This window comes from Tachysurus vachellii, chromosome 9 (genome assembly GCF_030014155.1).
Source record: "Tachysurus vachellii isolate PV-2020 chromosome 9, HZAU_Pvac_v1, whole genome shotgun sequence".
In the NCBI taxonomy this organism is placed as follows: Eukaryota; Metazoa; Chordata; class Actinopteri; order Siluriformes; family Bagridae; genus Tachysurus; species Tachysurus vachellii.
The window spans coordinates 11395673-11413808 of record NC_083468.1 but is presented as its reverse complement, the minus strand read 5'-3'; the positions used below and the strand labels follow the sequence as shown (position 1 = coordinate 11413808).

Genomic DNA, 18136 nt, shown 5'->3' with positions numbered 1-18136 from the left:
ACATATTTTGATTAGACATTTTACTCTGTTTCTCTTAACCAGTTCATGCCAATCAGTTGTATTTAAAAAAAAAATGAAGCCATACACTCAAATTCACATCAATGTAAAATGGAACTGTGCTAATTTCTTTAAAAAAAAACACTCCTGCAAATTATTACTTTATATTTTTCAAGCTTCCATGGTCCGATGTTCTCCTTGTCTCATATTTCCTGTCCATTGTCCAGCTTCCAACCACCATCCAAAAGCAAGCAGAGTGGTGGTTTATCTGATAATTTGCTTCTAGGTGTCAAAGAGTTTGTGAATATGTGTGCATGGCGCTCTGTAATGGACTGGCATACCAACCAGGGTGTATTCCTGCCTCATATTCTCTGACAGGCTCTGGATTCTATGTGACCCTAAACAGGATAAAGTGCTTAATGAAACTGAGTGAGAGTGGGCCTATCACTGTAGTACTTTTATACAGTTATAGGAAGTTTGTGTGTATTATTTTTCTAGGTAGGGCTTCTACAACTCTAAAATCTAAATATTCCAACATTTTTGCAACAAGAATTTGAAATATATTGGTGCCATTTTTAAATTAGGTCATTTATGTCATTTACACTCAAAATAACAGATTCTTGATGAAATGAAGGAAAATAAGAAAATCATTCAACATTAATAATTGAAATCCATATAAAGGAAACTGGTGTCAATTATTCATTTTGTAATTTGATTCAAAATATTTTTTGTATTTCTTTTTTGGAATTCCCATCATTTTATGCATAATGGGTATCATTTAATTGTACACAATATTGAAATAGCCTTTTCTTTCTGAATAATTAGAGCTAATTAGATTGATTTACTATCTATATCTAAGAATAAGGAAGATTTTAAAACTCTTTTTTAATGTATTTATATTAATTAAGTAACCTGTGTTCTTTGTGTATTGTGCTTTTTCAGCTATTAACAAAACAATCAACAAGTCTGTATTGTCTAATGTTGGTTTAAAAAAGTAGAACAACGAAAAAGATAAATATTTAAAGTAAAACTTTATCATGAATTACTCCAAGAAAAAAATGGAATATGAAGTAGCTAGCTGAACATAAAATGACAGCAACAGCTGTGAGAAAGCCAAAAGATTACAGGCCCTTACTGCCAGCTACACAGACCATACCCAAATACATCACTATGCCTACATGAGGAATACTCTCTCACTCACTCACTCATTTTCTACCGCTTATCCGAGATACAGTACCTCGGGTCACGGGGAGCCTGTGCCTATCTCAGGCGTCATCGGGCATCAAGGCAGGATACACCCTGGACGGAGTGCCAACCCATCGCAGGGCACACACACACTCTCATTCACATGAGGAATACCTCAAAATTAATTACACAAACCGCAACTCAGACAGCTTGAATGCTTACAGTAAAAAATCATGCCCCCTGGTGGGGAGTTGTAGGTGTTTTGTACCATTGTGCACTTGGATCTGACAACAGTTGCTATAATTGAGGATAATATACTTCTATACTAAATCATACTTCCCTGTCTTTAAACAGAATTACTCTTAAAGTGACATGACATACAGCTAAGTATGGTGACCCATACTCAGAATTCGCTCTCTGCATTTAACGCATCCAAAATGCACACACACAGCAGTAAACACACACACACCGTGAACACACACCCGGAGCAGTGGGCAGCCATTTATGCTGCGGCACCCGGGGAGCAGTTTGGGGGTTCGGTGCCTTGCTCAAGAGCACCTCAGTCGTGGTATTGCCGGCCCGAGACTCGAACCCACAACCTTAGGGTTAGGAGTCAACTCCTAACTTCCCCTTTAATCATCCTGTTCTTGACAAAACCTCACTACATTTTTCAACCAATTTTTGCTGAGTAACATTTTAACTTGTACATTGTCATGCAAGACAATTCAAATAAGTCAATTAAGTAATTGAGTTCATAGTTAAAATTTTTAAATCTATTAAATCACAGACTTCATGGACTGATGTTAAATACAAGGAGGGTCATCAATTTAACCCACCCCAATACCAAAATTGTAGTGGTAAGAGGAAAATGTACCCCACAGCATTCAATTTGCATAAGAGGTGATCTAATGAGGAATGTATGAAATGAAAGCATATAGCTGTTAATATGTGGATGTGTCTCTTTGAATATGCAGATCTTTTTGAACTAAACTATGTTTAATTCAAAAAACTATGTCTACAGTTAATTGAGGGAACAATGAATGCCAACATTTACTGTGCTATACTGAAGCAGAGCATGATCCCCTCCCTTCGGAGACTGGACCGCAGGGCAGTATTCCAACATGATAACAACCCCAAACACAAATCCAAGACAACCACTGCCTTGCTAAAGAAGCTGAGGGTAAAGTTGATGGACTGGCCAAGCATGTCTCCAGACCTAAACTCTATTGAGCATCTGTGGGGCATCCTCAAACAGAAGGTGGAGGAGCGCAAGGTCTCTAACTTCCGCCAGCTCTGCGATGTCAGCATGGAGGAGTGGAAGAGCTTTAAGCTTTACACTGACTTCTTTACAATGTAGCACAGTGTTATTTCTTCAGTGTTGTCACATAAAAAAGATACAATAAAATACTTACAAAAATGTAAGGGGTGTATTTACTTCTGTGAGATACTGTATATTTATGATTTTTGCATATATATATATATATATATATATATATATATATATATATATATATATATATATATATATATATATATATATATATATTTTATATATATATATATATATATATATGCAAAAATCATATATATATATATATATATATATATATATATATATATATATATATATATATATTCCATCCATCCAAAAATCATTACATTCAATATTCTCAGAATCCTCTGATACACCAACTGGCATGTCATATCATGAAAGCTGAGAACCTGTCAGCACCTGCCACTGGGAATGTTTGAAGTAAAGAATCTAAACAAGTATAATGCAAATGTTTATACCCTAGGGCAGTGAAATTATCAAATCTGATTGGTCAGAAGTTGTGCATTGCTTAACAAAAAGGCTCGGCCCCAGCTGTAAAATAAGTTACTGTATTATGAATGTGCTCAATCAGATACAACGTAGTTCCAATATCAACGGCTCATACGTAGAGACATTTTTTAAGGTGACATTTATTTAACAAGTCACCGATATCCACGTTTTGTAATGTTTCCTAGCATTGAGGGGAAAGGGGGGTCTATAAATATCATACAGGGAAAACCAGGGAATTAACCCAGGAGCTGGTGGTCACTGACAGCAAATCATTTGCCATCATATAAAAATTTTCATTTCATATCTTGTTTGTTTGCCCAAATACTAGTGCAGCCTGGTGGTGTTGGTGCCCATATCTGTCCATTTGGAACAAATGAAAACAAAACAAGTTTCCTCATCCTTATGTTTGCAATCAGTCACAGGCCTAACCAAATATTGTATTACATGTCTACATACAGTAGATACAATATTTGGTTAGGCCTGTGACTGTGAAACTGAGGTTCAAGTAACTTTGTATGACCTTTTAGAGACAGAGCAAGAGAAATTTTCTGTTCATGTGGTGTTCAAGGATTTGGAACAAATGAAAACAAAACAAGTTTCCTCATCCTTATGTTTGCAATCCTTGAACACCACATGAACAGAAAATTTCTCTTGCTCTGTCTCTAAAAGGTCATACAAAGTTACTTGAACCTCAGTTTCACAATCACAGGCCTAACCAAATATTGTATCTACTGTATGTAGACATGTAATACTGCTGTCAACTAACTTAAGTGTGGAAGGCTTACTTGAAACTAGTCATACGTGTGTCATATATTTTACTTTCAAATTTGTAACTTCTGCTTTTTGTTTATTTTTATCTTACATCTATTCATTTAACATATTTTACCCTTCAATTTAACCACCACTAGAAAGCATGCATAAAAATTAAGTTATCGTTAAATAGGTTACTTTTCAGGAATAGCAGTGACTCGTTTTATAAGGGCTTTTATTTTGAAAGGAACTTTCTTCTTTCCGTGTGGCCATCTCGGAAAACTCGATGATTTGTGTTGATGTGGCTCAGAGCTGTAGTTCTTAACTCACCGTTAGCGGTTTCCAGGAAATATGGACAACTCGGGCAAAGAAAAAGAAGCCATGGCTCTAATGGCAGAAGCCGAAAAGAAAGTCAAATCATCGCAGTCCTTTTTCGGCTCCCTGTTTGGGTGAGCAGTCAATAAACAAACTGTTTATTAGCATTAGGGTAGCCACTTGTTAGCTAGCTTTAGCGTTGTTAGCTATCCGTTTAGCATTGATCTGATCAACTGTCAGACCAAATCACGTGTCATATACAAGGCCTGTAACCTCGATTCTTTTGACCCGTGTGAACTTGGATAAAGTAATGGTGAAACACCAGTGTTTAACATTTTCAAGCCGTCTCGGCAGCCTTTCTTTCGCCTTTTAAAATATCCCAATATCAGTTACCGTAAACTGACTTATATACGTGCAGTTCGGTTCGGAGTTCAGTCTGGATGCAGATTGTTTGCTGAGTTTGATTGAAAATACACTCGCGCCTATTGTGCAAAATAATATTATGTGTAATTCTTGATGTGTACAGTTGTATATTTTCCTTACTAACACAGCACACACACATTATATATGGAAAATAATGTCCACCTTGTAACTAGCATTATAAATAATGACTATACTGTTATTTGAGGAAAGTGAAATCACAATTCTGAGTGCTTTTTGCTTGCTCAGGGGTTCTTCAAAGATGGAGGAAGCATGTGACATGTATGCCAGGGCAGCGAACATGTTCAAGATGGCAAAGAACTGGAGTGGTTAGTATGAATTCTATGCACTTGTAAACTTGCTTATAGCAATCTAATCAGCTCATCTTGTGGCAGCAGTTCAGATCATGCAGATACAGGTCAAGAGCTTTGGGTAGTTTTCACATCAAATATCAGAATGGAAAAGAAAATGTGGGTCTGACTGATCGTAGCTTGGATGATGGCACTAGATGATCTGATTTGAGTATTTCAGAAATTACAGGTCATCTGAGAGTTTCACACACATCAGTTCGATCAAAGGAGATATGGCTACTCAAATAAGCACAGCTGCAGTCAGACGAAAAGCATCTCAGAAGGCACAAAAACTTAAAGGCTCAAGTTTTGCATGTTGTGTTGACATTATTTTTAGAAGTAAGGGGCATTTTACTAGCCTCTCTTCAACGAAATCCATACTTGTTCAGTCTTTTTTATTGTGCTGTTCTAATATTTAATGTGCTTCCAGGAGCATGTAAGTCATATTATGTAGTTGTCAAATGTTGTAACATTTTCTTTATGTATTTGAGAATTATAGTCCTTTTCACAATGGAGTGGTAAATTTCAAAATTGTCTAGAGATGGCCTTATAATCCTTCCCAGAGCTGCTTCTATGAGGTTATGGCTGATGTCCTTTATTCTTGCCATAATTTAGTGCCCCCAGAACACCAAACTGCCAATAGTTCTGCTCTTATAGAGGTAGAGGCACATCTTGTGCATTTAATTAGTAGCATCAAGCTGCTATTAATGTTTTTAATGATTGTGGTATTTAGAAAGGGTGTACTTATTTTTACCCATCTGGTTTCTGAATGTTGGTTTACTTTATGGGGAAAATGTATACATATTTAAATTTGTGTCTTTTTGTTACCTGATGCTATTTGTTTGTTTTTTGGACATTGGTTGTATTTTTTTACTTTCCTTTTCCCCATGATTTTAGACTGATTTTTTTTTTTTGTTTTTCTTTGTTTGTTTTTTAGCTGCTGGAAATGCTTTCTGTCAGGCAGCACTGCTTCACCTACAGATTCAGAGCAAACATGATGCAGCAACAAACTTCATTGATGCAGGCAATGCCTTTAAAAAAGCTGACCCTCAAGGTTTGTTCTTGTTATATTTTACATTTTGGCATGATTTCCAAGGTATATTGCACAGACAAATATAACCTGTCGATTATGTTTAATGGCTGAATTCTAAAAAAAAATGTGAACAAATTCATATTTTATGCCAACAGTTTGACATTGAAATGGACATAATCCTAATTTACACACTTATGGATATATTAATGGAAGGCTTATTTTTGAACAAAGGCCTAAATAAAGTACAGCACAAATAGGAGACGGGAAATATTTGGGGATTTGAACTATTCACAAGTGCTGCTTTTTGACCCTGTTGGGGATGAGGATGAAACTCTTTGTCAGATGAATGTTTGATCATAAACTACATATAAAAAATACAATACAAAATAATACATCCAAAAAGTTTGACTCCGCATATCACACAATATGCTATTTACATCATGTATATTAGTGTTTGATTAATTATGTATCTAATGCAGATGCACTGTTTGAACACCAGTTCCAGTATGTCTAAACCAGGGGTCGGCAACCTTAAACACTCAAAGAGCCATTTGGACTCGTTTCTCACAGAAAAAAAACACAGGGAGCAACAAAACCCATTTGACATCTAAAAGGAAGATAACACTGCATATATCGTTTTATACCTTTATGGAAATTATAGAAAAACTGTAGTGTGTTGCATTTATGAAATCAATGAACTGCTACCAAGTAAACGAAATTTTATTTCTTCAGGCAAACAAAAATATTTTGAAAAATTTGAACTAACCTTAACAAAAAAGATGCTGGGTTGAAGGTTACTTTCAAATAAAATGTTCAATGTCTAATTGAGTCCTCTTCATATTCATGACCAGGGCTCTCAAGTTTTGAAGACAGGCAAGCTTGACATCTCCAACCAAAAACTGCAAAATTGCAAACACAGACTTTTCCTTTTACACTACTATCAGCAAAAGACACATGTAATTACTTTTTTAATTCTACTAAATTTCTGCTGTACTCATGTTTGCCATATGCGAATTCAAGGGAATTATGGCTGAATAGAATAGAAGCCTTTATTTTTTCACATATACATTAAGACATAGTGATTTTTTTTCTTGATATATCCCAATGGTGGCACTGCTGGGTCTTTGCGTACATCTGTGGAAAATGAACCAAAATGTACTTATTCACACAGAGAAGAAACACACACAAAAAATCCAAGAATCTTTGAGTTCCATGTTTGAATCTAGGAATAATAAATAGGAGAGAACATTATTTTATTTTAAATAGTGCTGGGGAAATTTTTTTTAGCATGATTGAAGCAAGTGAATTTTGCCTGAAAGCATTTCTAGTGTTTTCACTCATCTGTTTTGAGCAGCTTTAATTAACTCTTAAAATAATCCCAAAATGAATCGTGGATTCAGGCTTGAAAAAAATCCAGAAATACAAGCATATATTGTATACTTCTTAAAGACACCTAAATGCATTAATGTAATTAAAGGCTTCTTATGTTGCTGTAAATATAGAACAAGTCACCTGTTACTCACGTGCCTTCTTCTATCTCTACAGAGGCCATAAACTGTCTGATTAGGGCAATCGAGATTTACACAGATATGGTGAGTCTTCACTTAACTTTAATCTAAAACAACTGAACATTCATTTGTAGTTTTATTTTTATTTTAATGTAGTGGAATTTTTAGTGTTTGTGGAAATTGTTGCTAAGAAATTCCAATAATTGGTGTAATGAATGCCCCGAGGCGGAGGGTCTCGGATCTATTTGTGGATTTTAACAAAAAGAAACTAAAGTTCCACAAAGACAAATCCAATACAGTAATCAATATTTAAATTGTAAATAATATTTCTGTGAGCAAATAAGCAAATAATATTTCTGAAATATATATTTCTACAGAAATATATCAAAGTCTGATGTTCATGACACGTATTTGTGAAGGAAAATATATATAGTTAGGTTTAGAATTTTTTCTTGTATTGTAGGGTCGTTTCACAATTGCAGCAAAGCATCATGTGACCATTGCAGAGATCTATGAAACAGAGCTTGTTGACATTGATAAGGTAAGATTATTATGGGTTTTTTACCAAAGACTTTAATGATTTTAATTTTAATGTATATATGAATCTGTCATGCTAGCAAATTTTATGGCTAAAGTTTAGGGTAACTGTTCCGTTTCCTATATATATATATATATATATATATATATATATATATATATATATATATATATATATATATATATATATATATATATATATATACATATAGTAATGGCATGTTTAGGAAATTATTCATGAGAGAATTGAATGAACAGTCTGAATATATTGAATGAAAAGTCTGAATATATTGAATGGATTCTGACGTCATCAAGACGCACTTGATATCTTGTACCATAGGCAGAATGACTGAGTCAATAATAAACTTATTTGCTGCAATTTTAAGAAATGAAGAGATGGTTAACACGTTTAACAGTGCGTGCACGGCCCAAAGTCGTGCCGTTAACCACACTAGTGTCGGACTACGGATGAAGAACTGTATTCGCTATTTCACCGAGGAAGGTGAAGGAAGGTTTCCCCTATTTACATATCTAACAGACACGGATCAAGATCACTAATTTGGATCTCTTTTGGTGTCCACTACACTACTGTCTGCCTATTGTCTGATGCTAGGTAGGTGGATTAATATGGGTTTGTAATAGCAGATTTGGTTGTAAATTGTAAATAATTGTATTGTTATAAACTTTCAAATTACACTAGGTCATCTCACATCTCACTTTGAAAGTTTATAACAATAAAATTATTTACAACCAAATCTGCTATTACAAACCCATATTAACCCACCTACCTAGCATCAGACAATAGGCAGACAGTAGTGAAGTGGACACCAAAAGAGATCCAAATTAGTGATCTTGATCCGTGTCTGTTAGATATGTAAATAGGGGTACTTAATTAAAGTTGGGTGCATTTTCACAGATTCGAGTTTCCTGAGTCAATAGCTCCTGAACTAAAGGGTGTTACTACACAAATAACACCTCTTTTTTTTTTATCGTAGTAATGTAGAGAGGCAGCTACAACCCAATTTTCCTCAAAATCAGCTTTCCTCCATGGTGGACAAAACACATAAGTCTCTATGTGCAGACGACTGAGAAACAGATTTCAAGGGACCGTCAGCAAAGTGCAAAACCCAAAAAGCGAATACAAAAAACAGTCAATAACTTCACTGTAATACACTATACTGTCACCAAATTCAGCTCACACATCACTGATTTCCTGATAGTTATAATACAACACTTATTTGGGGGAAATGTCTTTTTGTATAATTTTTATCATTTTCTTATGTGACTGCTTGCACTGAGAGCATCATGATATAACTTGCAGCCTATACTAACCTATATTGCAAAAAAAAAGTTTATACAAAAAACTGTATTCCAGAACAGTGACAAGCCAGGCAACCAAAACACCATTGGTGCCTGTCTCAAGTGTTAAGTGTTAATGGTGTAAAAAAATATAGCAACAGCAAAATTCATAAGTGTTCACAAATGTTTATAAAGTTCAGCTAACATTAGTTATCTTTTTCAGGCTATGGCTCACTATGAGCAAGCAGCTGATTACTACAAAGGAGAGGAATCCACAAGGTTAGCACATATTTATGATCACTATACATACATACTCTGTTTATTAATATATCATTTTTGAAAAAGAACATAATTTAGGATTCTGTCTGGGGTGTTGATTATGTAATGATTGTCTGTTTGCAAATTATGGTGAAGTTTTTGTCAAATTGTATGACTATCAGTGATTCTCTTCTCACTACAGCTCAGCCAACAAGTGTCTGCTTAAAGTTGCCACCTATTCAGCTCAGCTGGAGCAGTATCCAAAAGCTATTGAGATATATGAACAGGTGAGTATATGCTTGTAGTGCTTTTTTCACTCTGTCAGCATGGTGGGTAAAATGACATTAATGTGAATAACTAACTATTGTAGCAGTAACTATTGTAACTCTGCATTCCCATCTTAAACACCAGTGCTGGAACTGCAAACATCTTTGTTTGCAAATTTGGAAGTGTACAGTATGTAGTTGCCTTTTGAAACCTGAGCTGAAATAGTGAACAACGGTTACACATACAACTTGTAATAATTGCAACATTAATAAATGCACAAATCATTCTTAAAGCTTTCATCATTCCCCACTGTGGCGCTGTGCTACACACCAGCATTTCAAAGAATCTGACTACTTGTAAACCACTAGATATAAACTCATAAAACTAATATTCTTATTGAAAAGAGAAAATTCTTTGAAATGTAGGTGTTTCCCCTTAAAATAAAAGAGAAGATTCTAGAAAAGGTAAGTTATACCTAAAGCATCTTAACCCTTAAAAGGGCTAAAAGCCAGTCATATTAGAATAATATCAAGAAACCCACAGAAGAGTCCACACTGTTGTATGATCCTCCCAGCAAAGGCATCCTTTAGACAGTGGGAGGGGTGTTGCAGCTTATGAGGTGGCAGCAGCCTTTAGTGAAATGGCAGCAGGGCAACGTGACCCAGAGACAGGCAGTAGGCAGCAAGCTGAATCCGTTAGCCCTAGTCTGAAAAAAAAAAGGAACACAGAAGAGGCACTCAATTAGGCGCGATGAGCAGAAAATAGCCGTTGTAAGGCGACCGTGTGTGATATATTTTATATATATATACACACATATTTTTTATATATATATAAAAAATATGTGTGTATATATATATAAAATATATATACACAAAAACACAAAAGTGATTTTGTGTGATAGTTAAATATTCTAAATAAACTACAAACAAAAAATACACATTTATTTTGTCCTCACATTCTTTCTTGTAACTCCTCTCTCAGTCACATACCTGCCTGAAAGGCTCATTATGCAGCTCATTATGCTGGCCTTTGTCTTCTCAGGTGTGAATCACATTAATATTCATGATAGTTGACGCCCACTCGCATATGCACTTTACAAACAAAAAGTGTCTTAGAAAATTTAAATCAATATATTGTTTTCTGTGAGCAAGTAAACAATGATTTTCACATAATTTTGAAGCAAAAACTCTAGGCTACAAGATCCAGTTCTCAAAAGTCTTGTGAACCGATGTTCTGTATGTGTTTTATGGCCTTATTCAAGTGATGTAAAATATTTAATTTTTCACTAACCACGCATAAACATTGTTTTCTCAAAAACACAATCATGTACATACATGCTGCTCACATATTATTGTAGTCCAGTTTGTGCTGATTACAGTGATATTAGACTTTAGCCATTTATGTATTTATAAGTAACTGAAAAAAGAACAAATGTCAGCGTTTGACACAACTTCTCCAGGCCCTAAAAATACCCTCAGACTCCAGAGGGTTAACGGCATTGGCCTCTTTCAGCGAAATAATGTGATAACTTGCAAGACAACTAGAAAATGTTCTGTAAATTGCCATAAGTCAATTTTTTTTTAGCTAAAGTGTTTAGGTGCATATTTATACTCTAATTTGGTTCAAAGCTAGTGAATAAGTAGTAAGGCAATTTGTCCTTGATGTACTGGCAATGGAAGGGGTCATACTGACCCATTGAGCTCAGCGACTTTAAACAATGCACTGTCATAGGATTCGCCCATTCCAAAAAGTCAGTTTATGAAATTTTTCCCTAGTGAACTGTAAGTGTTATTTTTGTGAATTGAAAGTGATTGTAAGGAACAACTGCAGTTCAAGGTAGGGAATAAGTAGACCATGAAAACTTAAAGAATTGAGTTACCAGTTGCCCAACATTGCATTACTAACTACAGAGTTTCAAGGAAAAGGTGTCTTGTTTGTTTATTATTCAATAATGCTTCTATAATACTGGAGAAATGGCAGCAGGCACCAATGTTACAAATTTTAGGCATAGTATGTGGATACTTGAATTCTCACTTCATATGTATTGACTTGGTTCTAGATGGTACTAGAATAATTTGCATGGTGGTGTGCGACCTCTTTATGGAAAATATTTCTTCAAATTCATTTAATTGTAAAAACATTACATTTTTTAAATACCTGGTACTAGCAAGTAAGCATTGCCGAGTTATATTTTTAGAAACCAAAGCTGCATATTTTTTCTGTAAACCTACTTTTGATGTTAGATTCTAACACCTTGTCTCTCTCCTTGTGTGTGTGTGTGTTTGTGTGTGTGTGTACTTGCAGGTTGGAACTCAAGCAATGGATAGCACGCTTTTAAAATACAGTGCTAAGGATTATTTCTTTAAGGCAGCTCTTTGCCACTTCTGTGTTGATATGCTTAATGCCAAGGTTAAATACTTAAGCCTACTTTAATTAATATATATTTATTACTTGATCATTTCTATTAATTTAATTCAGTCTAATTCTAATTATTTTCCTCTATTCCTAATAGCTTGCCTTGCAGAAGTATGAGGAAATGTTTCCTGCCTTTTCAGACTCACGCGAATGCAAATTGGTCAAGGTGAGGTTTCTGTTATTAATCCCTTTTAATGTTAATATGCTGGACACTAAAGTAAAATGTTTCTGATGGCAGTGAGGTAACCAGTTGTTATGTTTAGCAACCTACCTAACTACAATACTGTGGAGAGCAAAATTCACTTGTCTGGATGCTTCTGCTTTGTGTTTTGTTTTTTTTAATACCTTGTCTGTGTGTATTGATGATTAATAGATCTTATGTGCCCTGTATACTTTATCTGATTTTTGTATTTTTTGAAGTTAGCCTCTTCAAAAAAACTAAGAAATCAAAGAAATCTAGCTAACTTTAATCAACTACCATTGTCTTTGTTACTCAGAAACTTTTAGATGCATATGAGGAACAGAATGTTGATGCATATACTGACTCGGTAAGTCAACATTTTGACCACCTATGAAATCTTTAGCTTGCTTAAGTGGTACTATGAGGGAAAATACATATTTGGACACTTAACATTAAAATAAAAAAAAACATTAAATCTACTGACAGGTGAAGCAAATTGCTTGTGTTATTACAGTGGCACCTGCCAGTGGGTGGAATATATTAGGCAGCAGGTGAACAGACAGTTTTCAAAGTCGATTTGTTGGAAGCAGGAAAAATAGGCAGGTGCATGCATCTGAGTAACTCTAACAAGGGCTAGAGGACTGGGTAAGAGAATCTCCAAAACTTGAGGTCTTCCCAGTATGCAGGTGGCTAGTATCTAGTAAAGGTGGTGCGAGGTGAACCAGTTACAGGCTCATGAGAGCCCAAGGCTCTTAAATACATGTGGGGAGGGAAGGCTCTGCCCATCTGGTCTGATCCCATTGAAAAGCAACTGTAGCATAAATTGGAGAAAAAAGTTAATGCTGGCTACGATAAAAAGGTGGTGGAACACAAGTGCATTGTAGCTTGCCATATATGGGGCTATATACCCACAGATTTTTTCAGATTGCACATGATGACCACTGTCCACCATAATGACACAGACAGTGGGGCAGATGAGTATCAGAACTGTACTATGGAGCAATTGAAGATGGTGGCTTGGTCCGATGAATTTTTTAATCATGTGGGTGGCACCAGGATGCACTATGGGAAGATGGCAAGCCAATGGAGGCACTGTTAAGCTTGGCATTGATGGGAAACCTGGCATTCGTGTGGACGCTGCTTTATAAGTTCACCACTTAATGGAACCTGTATTCCCTAATGTCAGTAGCCTCATTCAGCAGGATAATGCACCATGCCACATGGCAATTGTTCAGAACTGGTTTGAGGAACATGACAATGAGATCAAGATGTTGATTTAGCCTTTAAATTCCAAAGATTTCAATTTGATCTGTAGCATGTGCTAAGTACAAAACAATATAATCACTCGATGCTTATTAAATAAAGTGTCTAAATACTTATTTCTATCAGTGTACATAAATATTACTACACACTCCCTTTATCCACATAATATCTGCAATATTGCAAATTATTTATTAATAAATTAATTGGATCGTGATTTAGCGTGATCTTTTAAGAATGGAGAATCAGGGAACTTTGTAAGTTATTCAAGAGTTTAATACTGCTTAAAATAACTTCAGATTTAAACATATGTACAAGTATATGAATTCTGTAGGCTGTGACAATTGCAGAAAATAATGTTTGTTATAATCTATTTCCCTTACTACCATTTTTTAGGTGAAGGAGTTTGATGTAATCTCACGACTGGATCAGTGGCTCACCACTATCTTGTTGCGCATAAAGAAAACCATACAAGAGGATGAAAGTGACCTTCGTTAACAACCATATTTTTCCCCCAATTTTCCTGTTATTTTTGTTTTTCTTTATTCTCTTTAATGCATTGTAGTGATTTCCTTTTTAAGTACTTCTTCCTGGTTCCCATTGCCTCATCTTTGCAGCTCAGACATGGATAATAGGCTACATACAGTAATGAAAGGACACTAAAAAATAGCTTGTTGTTTAGGCAAGCAGAGGTTTAAACAGTGCCTTAGAACTAAAACCAACTGCCCACTTTTATTACTATGCACAAAATGCCTTTTGCCCCAGTTTATGTTATGATTTTCTAGTAATTCAACAGACCTATTTACTAGTGTTACATGCATCAATGATGCCATTATGAATTCACTGCAATAACATTTTACTGTGTAATTCATCATGGCCTTCCTTGTGTATTCTCTAGATTATCCAGTTATTTTTCTTTCCTTATTTGTTTTATATTTAAAACAGTGATGAACACTGATAAACATTACTTCTGGAAATAAGGTTCTGAGATTATTACAATTATTTATATATATATGTATGTATGTGTGTGTGTGTGTGTGTATGTGTGTATATATATATATATATATATATATATATATATATATATAATATACACATGCATACATACACACACAGACATTTTTAATATGAATTTATAACATTAAAACATAGTTTAATGTTCAAACTATAGTAATACTGGGTTCTCTTACTTTCTTTTTCTCAAACATGTATGCTGTCCTACCCATGCAGAATATTTCAAAATTTCAAAATAGTTTAAAATAGTGAGAGCTAGAGCCAACAAAGGTGGTTTTCAATTCTTGTACAGGAAGAATCTTTTGATTCTGATTAGTACAGTGGTTTTACAACACAAATTTTGATCATTCCACATTTCTGTTCACTTTTGCTTTTTTTGTCTTTGCTGGAAACTTGGAGTTGGGATAACTCAAAGTCTTTACACTTACTGTTCACTTTAACACCTGTAAACTTCACCTGTACCTTCACTCAACTGGGAAGACTTTCCTGTAGATTTTGGAACTTGGCTATGAGAATTTCTGCCATTCAGACACTATATGTCATGCTGACTGGACAGTCTTATTAGACCTCTTAGTGGAACTCATATATAAGGATGTAAACATCTTTTGAATTGGTTATTTATTTCTTTGTAAGCAAACCTGGGTGTTATTCGGACTACAGGTTACGTGCTGAAAGTCCATCTCACACATGCCCACACCCACCAGGCACTTCATCTGGAACAGAGTACAACTGGTCTTCAGTTTTTGTGTGGAGTTGCAACAACATGCCATCAATCCTGTAGCTACTTGCACGGCTGTTGGCTCCTATGGGTGGGCTGAGCTTATTGATTAAGGATACTTTGGGATACCTTGGCTGGGTCGGGCTGTATGCTGTTTTCGTCAGTCCCTTGGCTTTGAAATTGTTGTTCTCCATGGATCTTGACAGCTTTGTTTAGCTTTTGCAAGAGGACACACACATTTTGCAAGACTTTATTGGCGGCATCATCTGGGCACTTCACTCTTCTGGTTTAACTCCTCTTGGACTACAGTCAGGTGGGGTATTTGGGGACCCTGCATGCAGCTTATACTACAGAGCAGGGTGTTTTTATGTGGCACCAGAATCACATGCTTCAAACTTAAGTTATGCACTTCTGACACCATATAATTAACTAAAACTATAATATAATATACTTTAAAGAATTGATAACATTTGTTTCATTTTTGTAACAAATGCTTACTTTTATTAAGAGCAACTAACTTGGTTATTACTAACTAACTAGTTATTTGTAAACATTGCACAAGCTCTACACTTTTTGATCTTTTTTCAATTTGTGTGGTCCTCACCAAATTCTAACAACAAACAAGTATAATTAAAGTCTTTCAATAAAGTATTTCTTTTCAAACAAACCTTCAGAAACCAGACGAGACACATATGTACACCCTACTTCTACAATTAATCAAACAGTAATTAGGATCTAGGTGTTATTAATGGCATGCACAAGATTAGTTAACGACAAAGTTGTGTGACTAACTCTAAAAGTAGAGCTTTTGGCAGTTTGGTGATCTGGAGCACTCCAGTGTCTACATCATACCAAAAGGAAAGGACATGTTTAACAAACATGATTAGAGAGCCATCAAGAGGGTTGTCTATTTTCTCACGCATGAGCATCACAGCAAATTCAGAACCGTCAGATGTTTAAAAAAAAAACGAGTCAAAATGCCCCTTCCCTTCAAAAGGTTTATGGCAGCATGACATAATTGCATATATACAACCCATAAAATTGTATATAACAATGTCTTTTTTGAGTAATAATTCCAAGTTGGAGATATTTGGTCATCATGCACAGTCCCATGTTTGGAAAAATCCAAACAGTGCGTCATTACAAGCATCTCAAACCCAATGTGGTGGAGTAATTTGGGCTTGTTTTGCAGCTAATTTTTTTAAAAATTGAAAATTGTAATGAATGAGAAAATTGCAGACTAACTACACTTTATTACCAGATTATACCAAATATGAGGCCATCTGCCCATCAGCTTAAACTGCACTCTAAAAAATGATGTGTTGGATTTACTTAAAATATGTATGCACCATTTTTGCATCACACTTTTTAAGTAAACCCAACTTGGAAAAAAATTACTTAAAATTAACAAGAAAACTTATATGTACTTAAATTTTTGGGTACACAACATTGTTTACTTAAAAATATATGTAACATGGTAGAATTTGCTAAGTAATTGCAAGTTAAGTTAACTTAAAATTTAAGCTAATTTATGTTAAAACAAGATAATCAATTGAGTTGAACCAATGTAAAATTTTAACTTATTTTAGATCATCAGCTATTGGTCTGCATACTGCACTGCTGCTTGAATGGGTTAAACGCAGAGCACAAATTCCTAGTATGGGTCACCATGTCACTTCACTAAAATAAATTACACATGCAAATCACACAAAATAAAGCATTTCACTTTATTTTTTTGAAACAGGCTGCAATCCAATGGTGAAGCCTAAAACCACACATCATGAATGTACAACAAATGTGTCAAATTAACAAATGGAAGTTCACTTCCAACAGGACACTTCCTTGATGCTGCCCCCTTTGCAACACTTTCTTGCTCTGAACTAGAAGGAGAAAAAAAACAGTTTTATATTTAGTACAGTATGAATAGGCAAGTCATTGCAGCGTCTTACTAGCATAGACCTTTTCAGTAAAAGATTATATATACTAAAATGACCTAAAATGACGCATCACCTTTTTTTTTGGCAAAATACTCATATACTGGTAATTTATCAAAACTGTTATTTAAAGATATTAATAGATTACGTTTTTGCATAATGTGCTATGCTGAGACCAGCGGATGTCGCTAGCGTGTCACGCCCTTCTGCTCCGCATTTACGCATGCGTAGAAGTTTCTCATTATTATAAGAAAATATGTTACGAGAAACAAAGTCATTATTGCGAGAAACCTTTTCCTTATTATGAGAAAATAGTACTGGTGGTATGATCCACCCGTGACCGCTAATTATATAAATGGAAAATCAGAATAATGTCATTTTTAATTTCATTTTATTCAAAAATCAAGATTCAGACGCAACAAACCAAACTTGCAGAATCGAAAATTAACCTGATTGGCAATTATCTGTTTGTGAATTATTCTAAAAAATGAAGAAAAAAAAAACGTTTCCAGCCAACTTTTCATTTGGTTCATTTTGATGGTGGGAATTGAACAAAGAACTGCAAAGCGTTACACGGAGCAGGGCGGGAACAGATGCGTCAGAATTCGCACTGATCTTAATGCAAACGTGCCAACGCGCTGCATGGTCATATACCTCTGAAATAAACAAATTAACCACTAGAACATTCATTCGATGGAGGCACACTGCTTTTAGGCGGACAATCGCGTGCACACTCGTTCCTCCTTTCATACAATAACTTACTTGTACAAACTGGACTTTCATAAGTATTCAAGTAACAAAATTAGTTTCTAATTGTTGAAGCTAAATTCGTAGCAATTCAGAAATTCAATTTAAAAAAGTTTCTTTCTTGAC

At 35.0% G+C, this 18136-nt stretch overlaps 1 protein-coding gene across 1 annotated transcript; it reads left to right on the top strand.

Annotated features, from left to right (window-relative positions):
* The first annotated feature begins 4016 nt into the window (after positions 1 to 4016).
* On the top strand, positions 4017 to 14577 carry napab (N-ethylmaleimide-sensitive factor attachment protein, alpha b). Its single transcript, XM_060877681.1, has 11 exons — positions 4017 to 4203; positions 4739 to 4818; positions 5777 to 5893; positions 7418 to 7464; positions 7844 to 7921; positions 9440 to 9495; positions 9677 to 9761; positions 12046 to 12150; positions 12254 to 12322; positions 12654 to 12704; positions 13994 to 14577. Exons 1-11 carry the CDS (start codon positions 4106 to 4108, stop codon positions 14093 to 14095), a joined length of 888 nt encoding a protein of 295 aa, XP_060733664.1. The 5' UTR covers positions 4017 to 4105; the 3' UTR covers positions 14096 to 14577.
* Positions 14578 to 18136: the final 3559 nt, after the last annotated feature.

Excerpts from the sequence above, each read along its gene's own strand:
- napab (XM_060877681.1), top strand. The coding sequence starts at position 4,106 with ATGGACAACTCGGGCAAAGAAAAAGAAGCCATGGCTCTAATGGCAGAA. Across the intron at positions 5,894-7,417 it reads TAAAAAAGCTGACCCTCAAG|AGGCCATAAACTGTCTGATT; the intron begins GTTTGTTCTTGT and ends CTATCTCTACAG. Across the intron at positions 7,922-9,439 it reads AGCTTGTTGACATTGATAAG|GCTATGGCTCACTATGAGCA; the intron begins GTAAGATTATTA and ends TATCTTTTTCAG.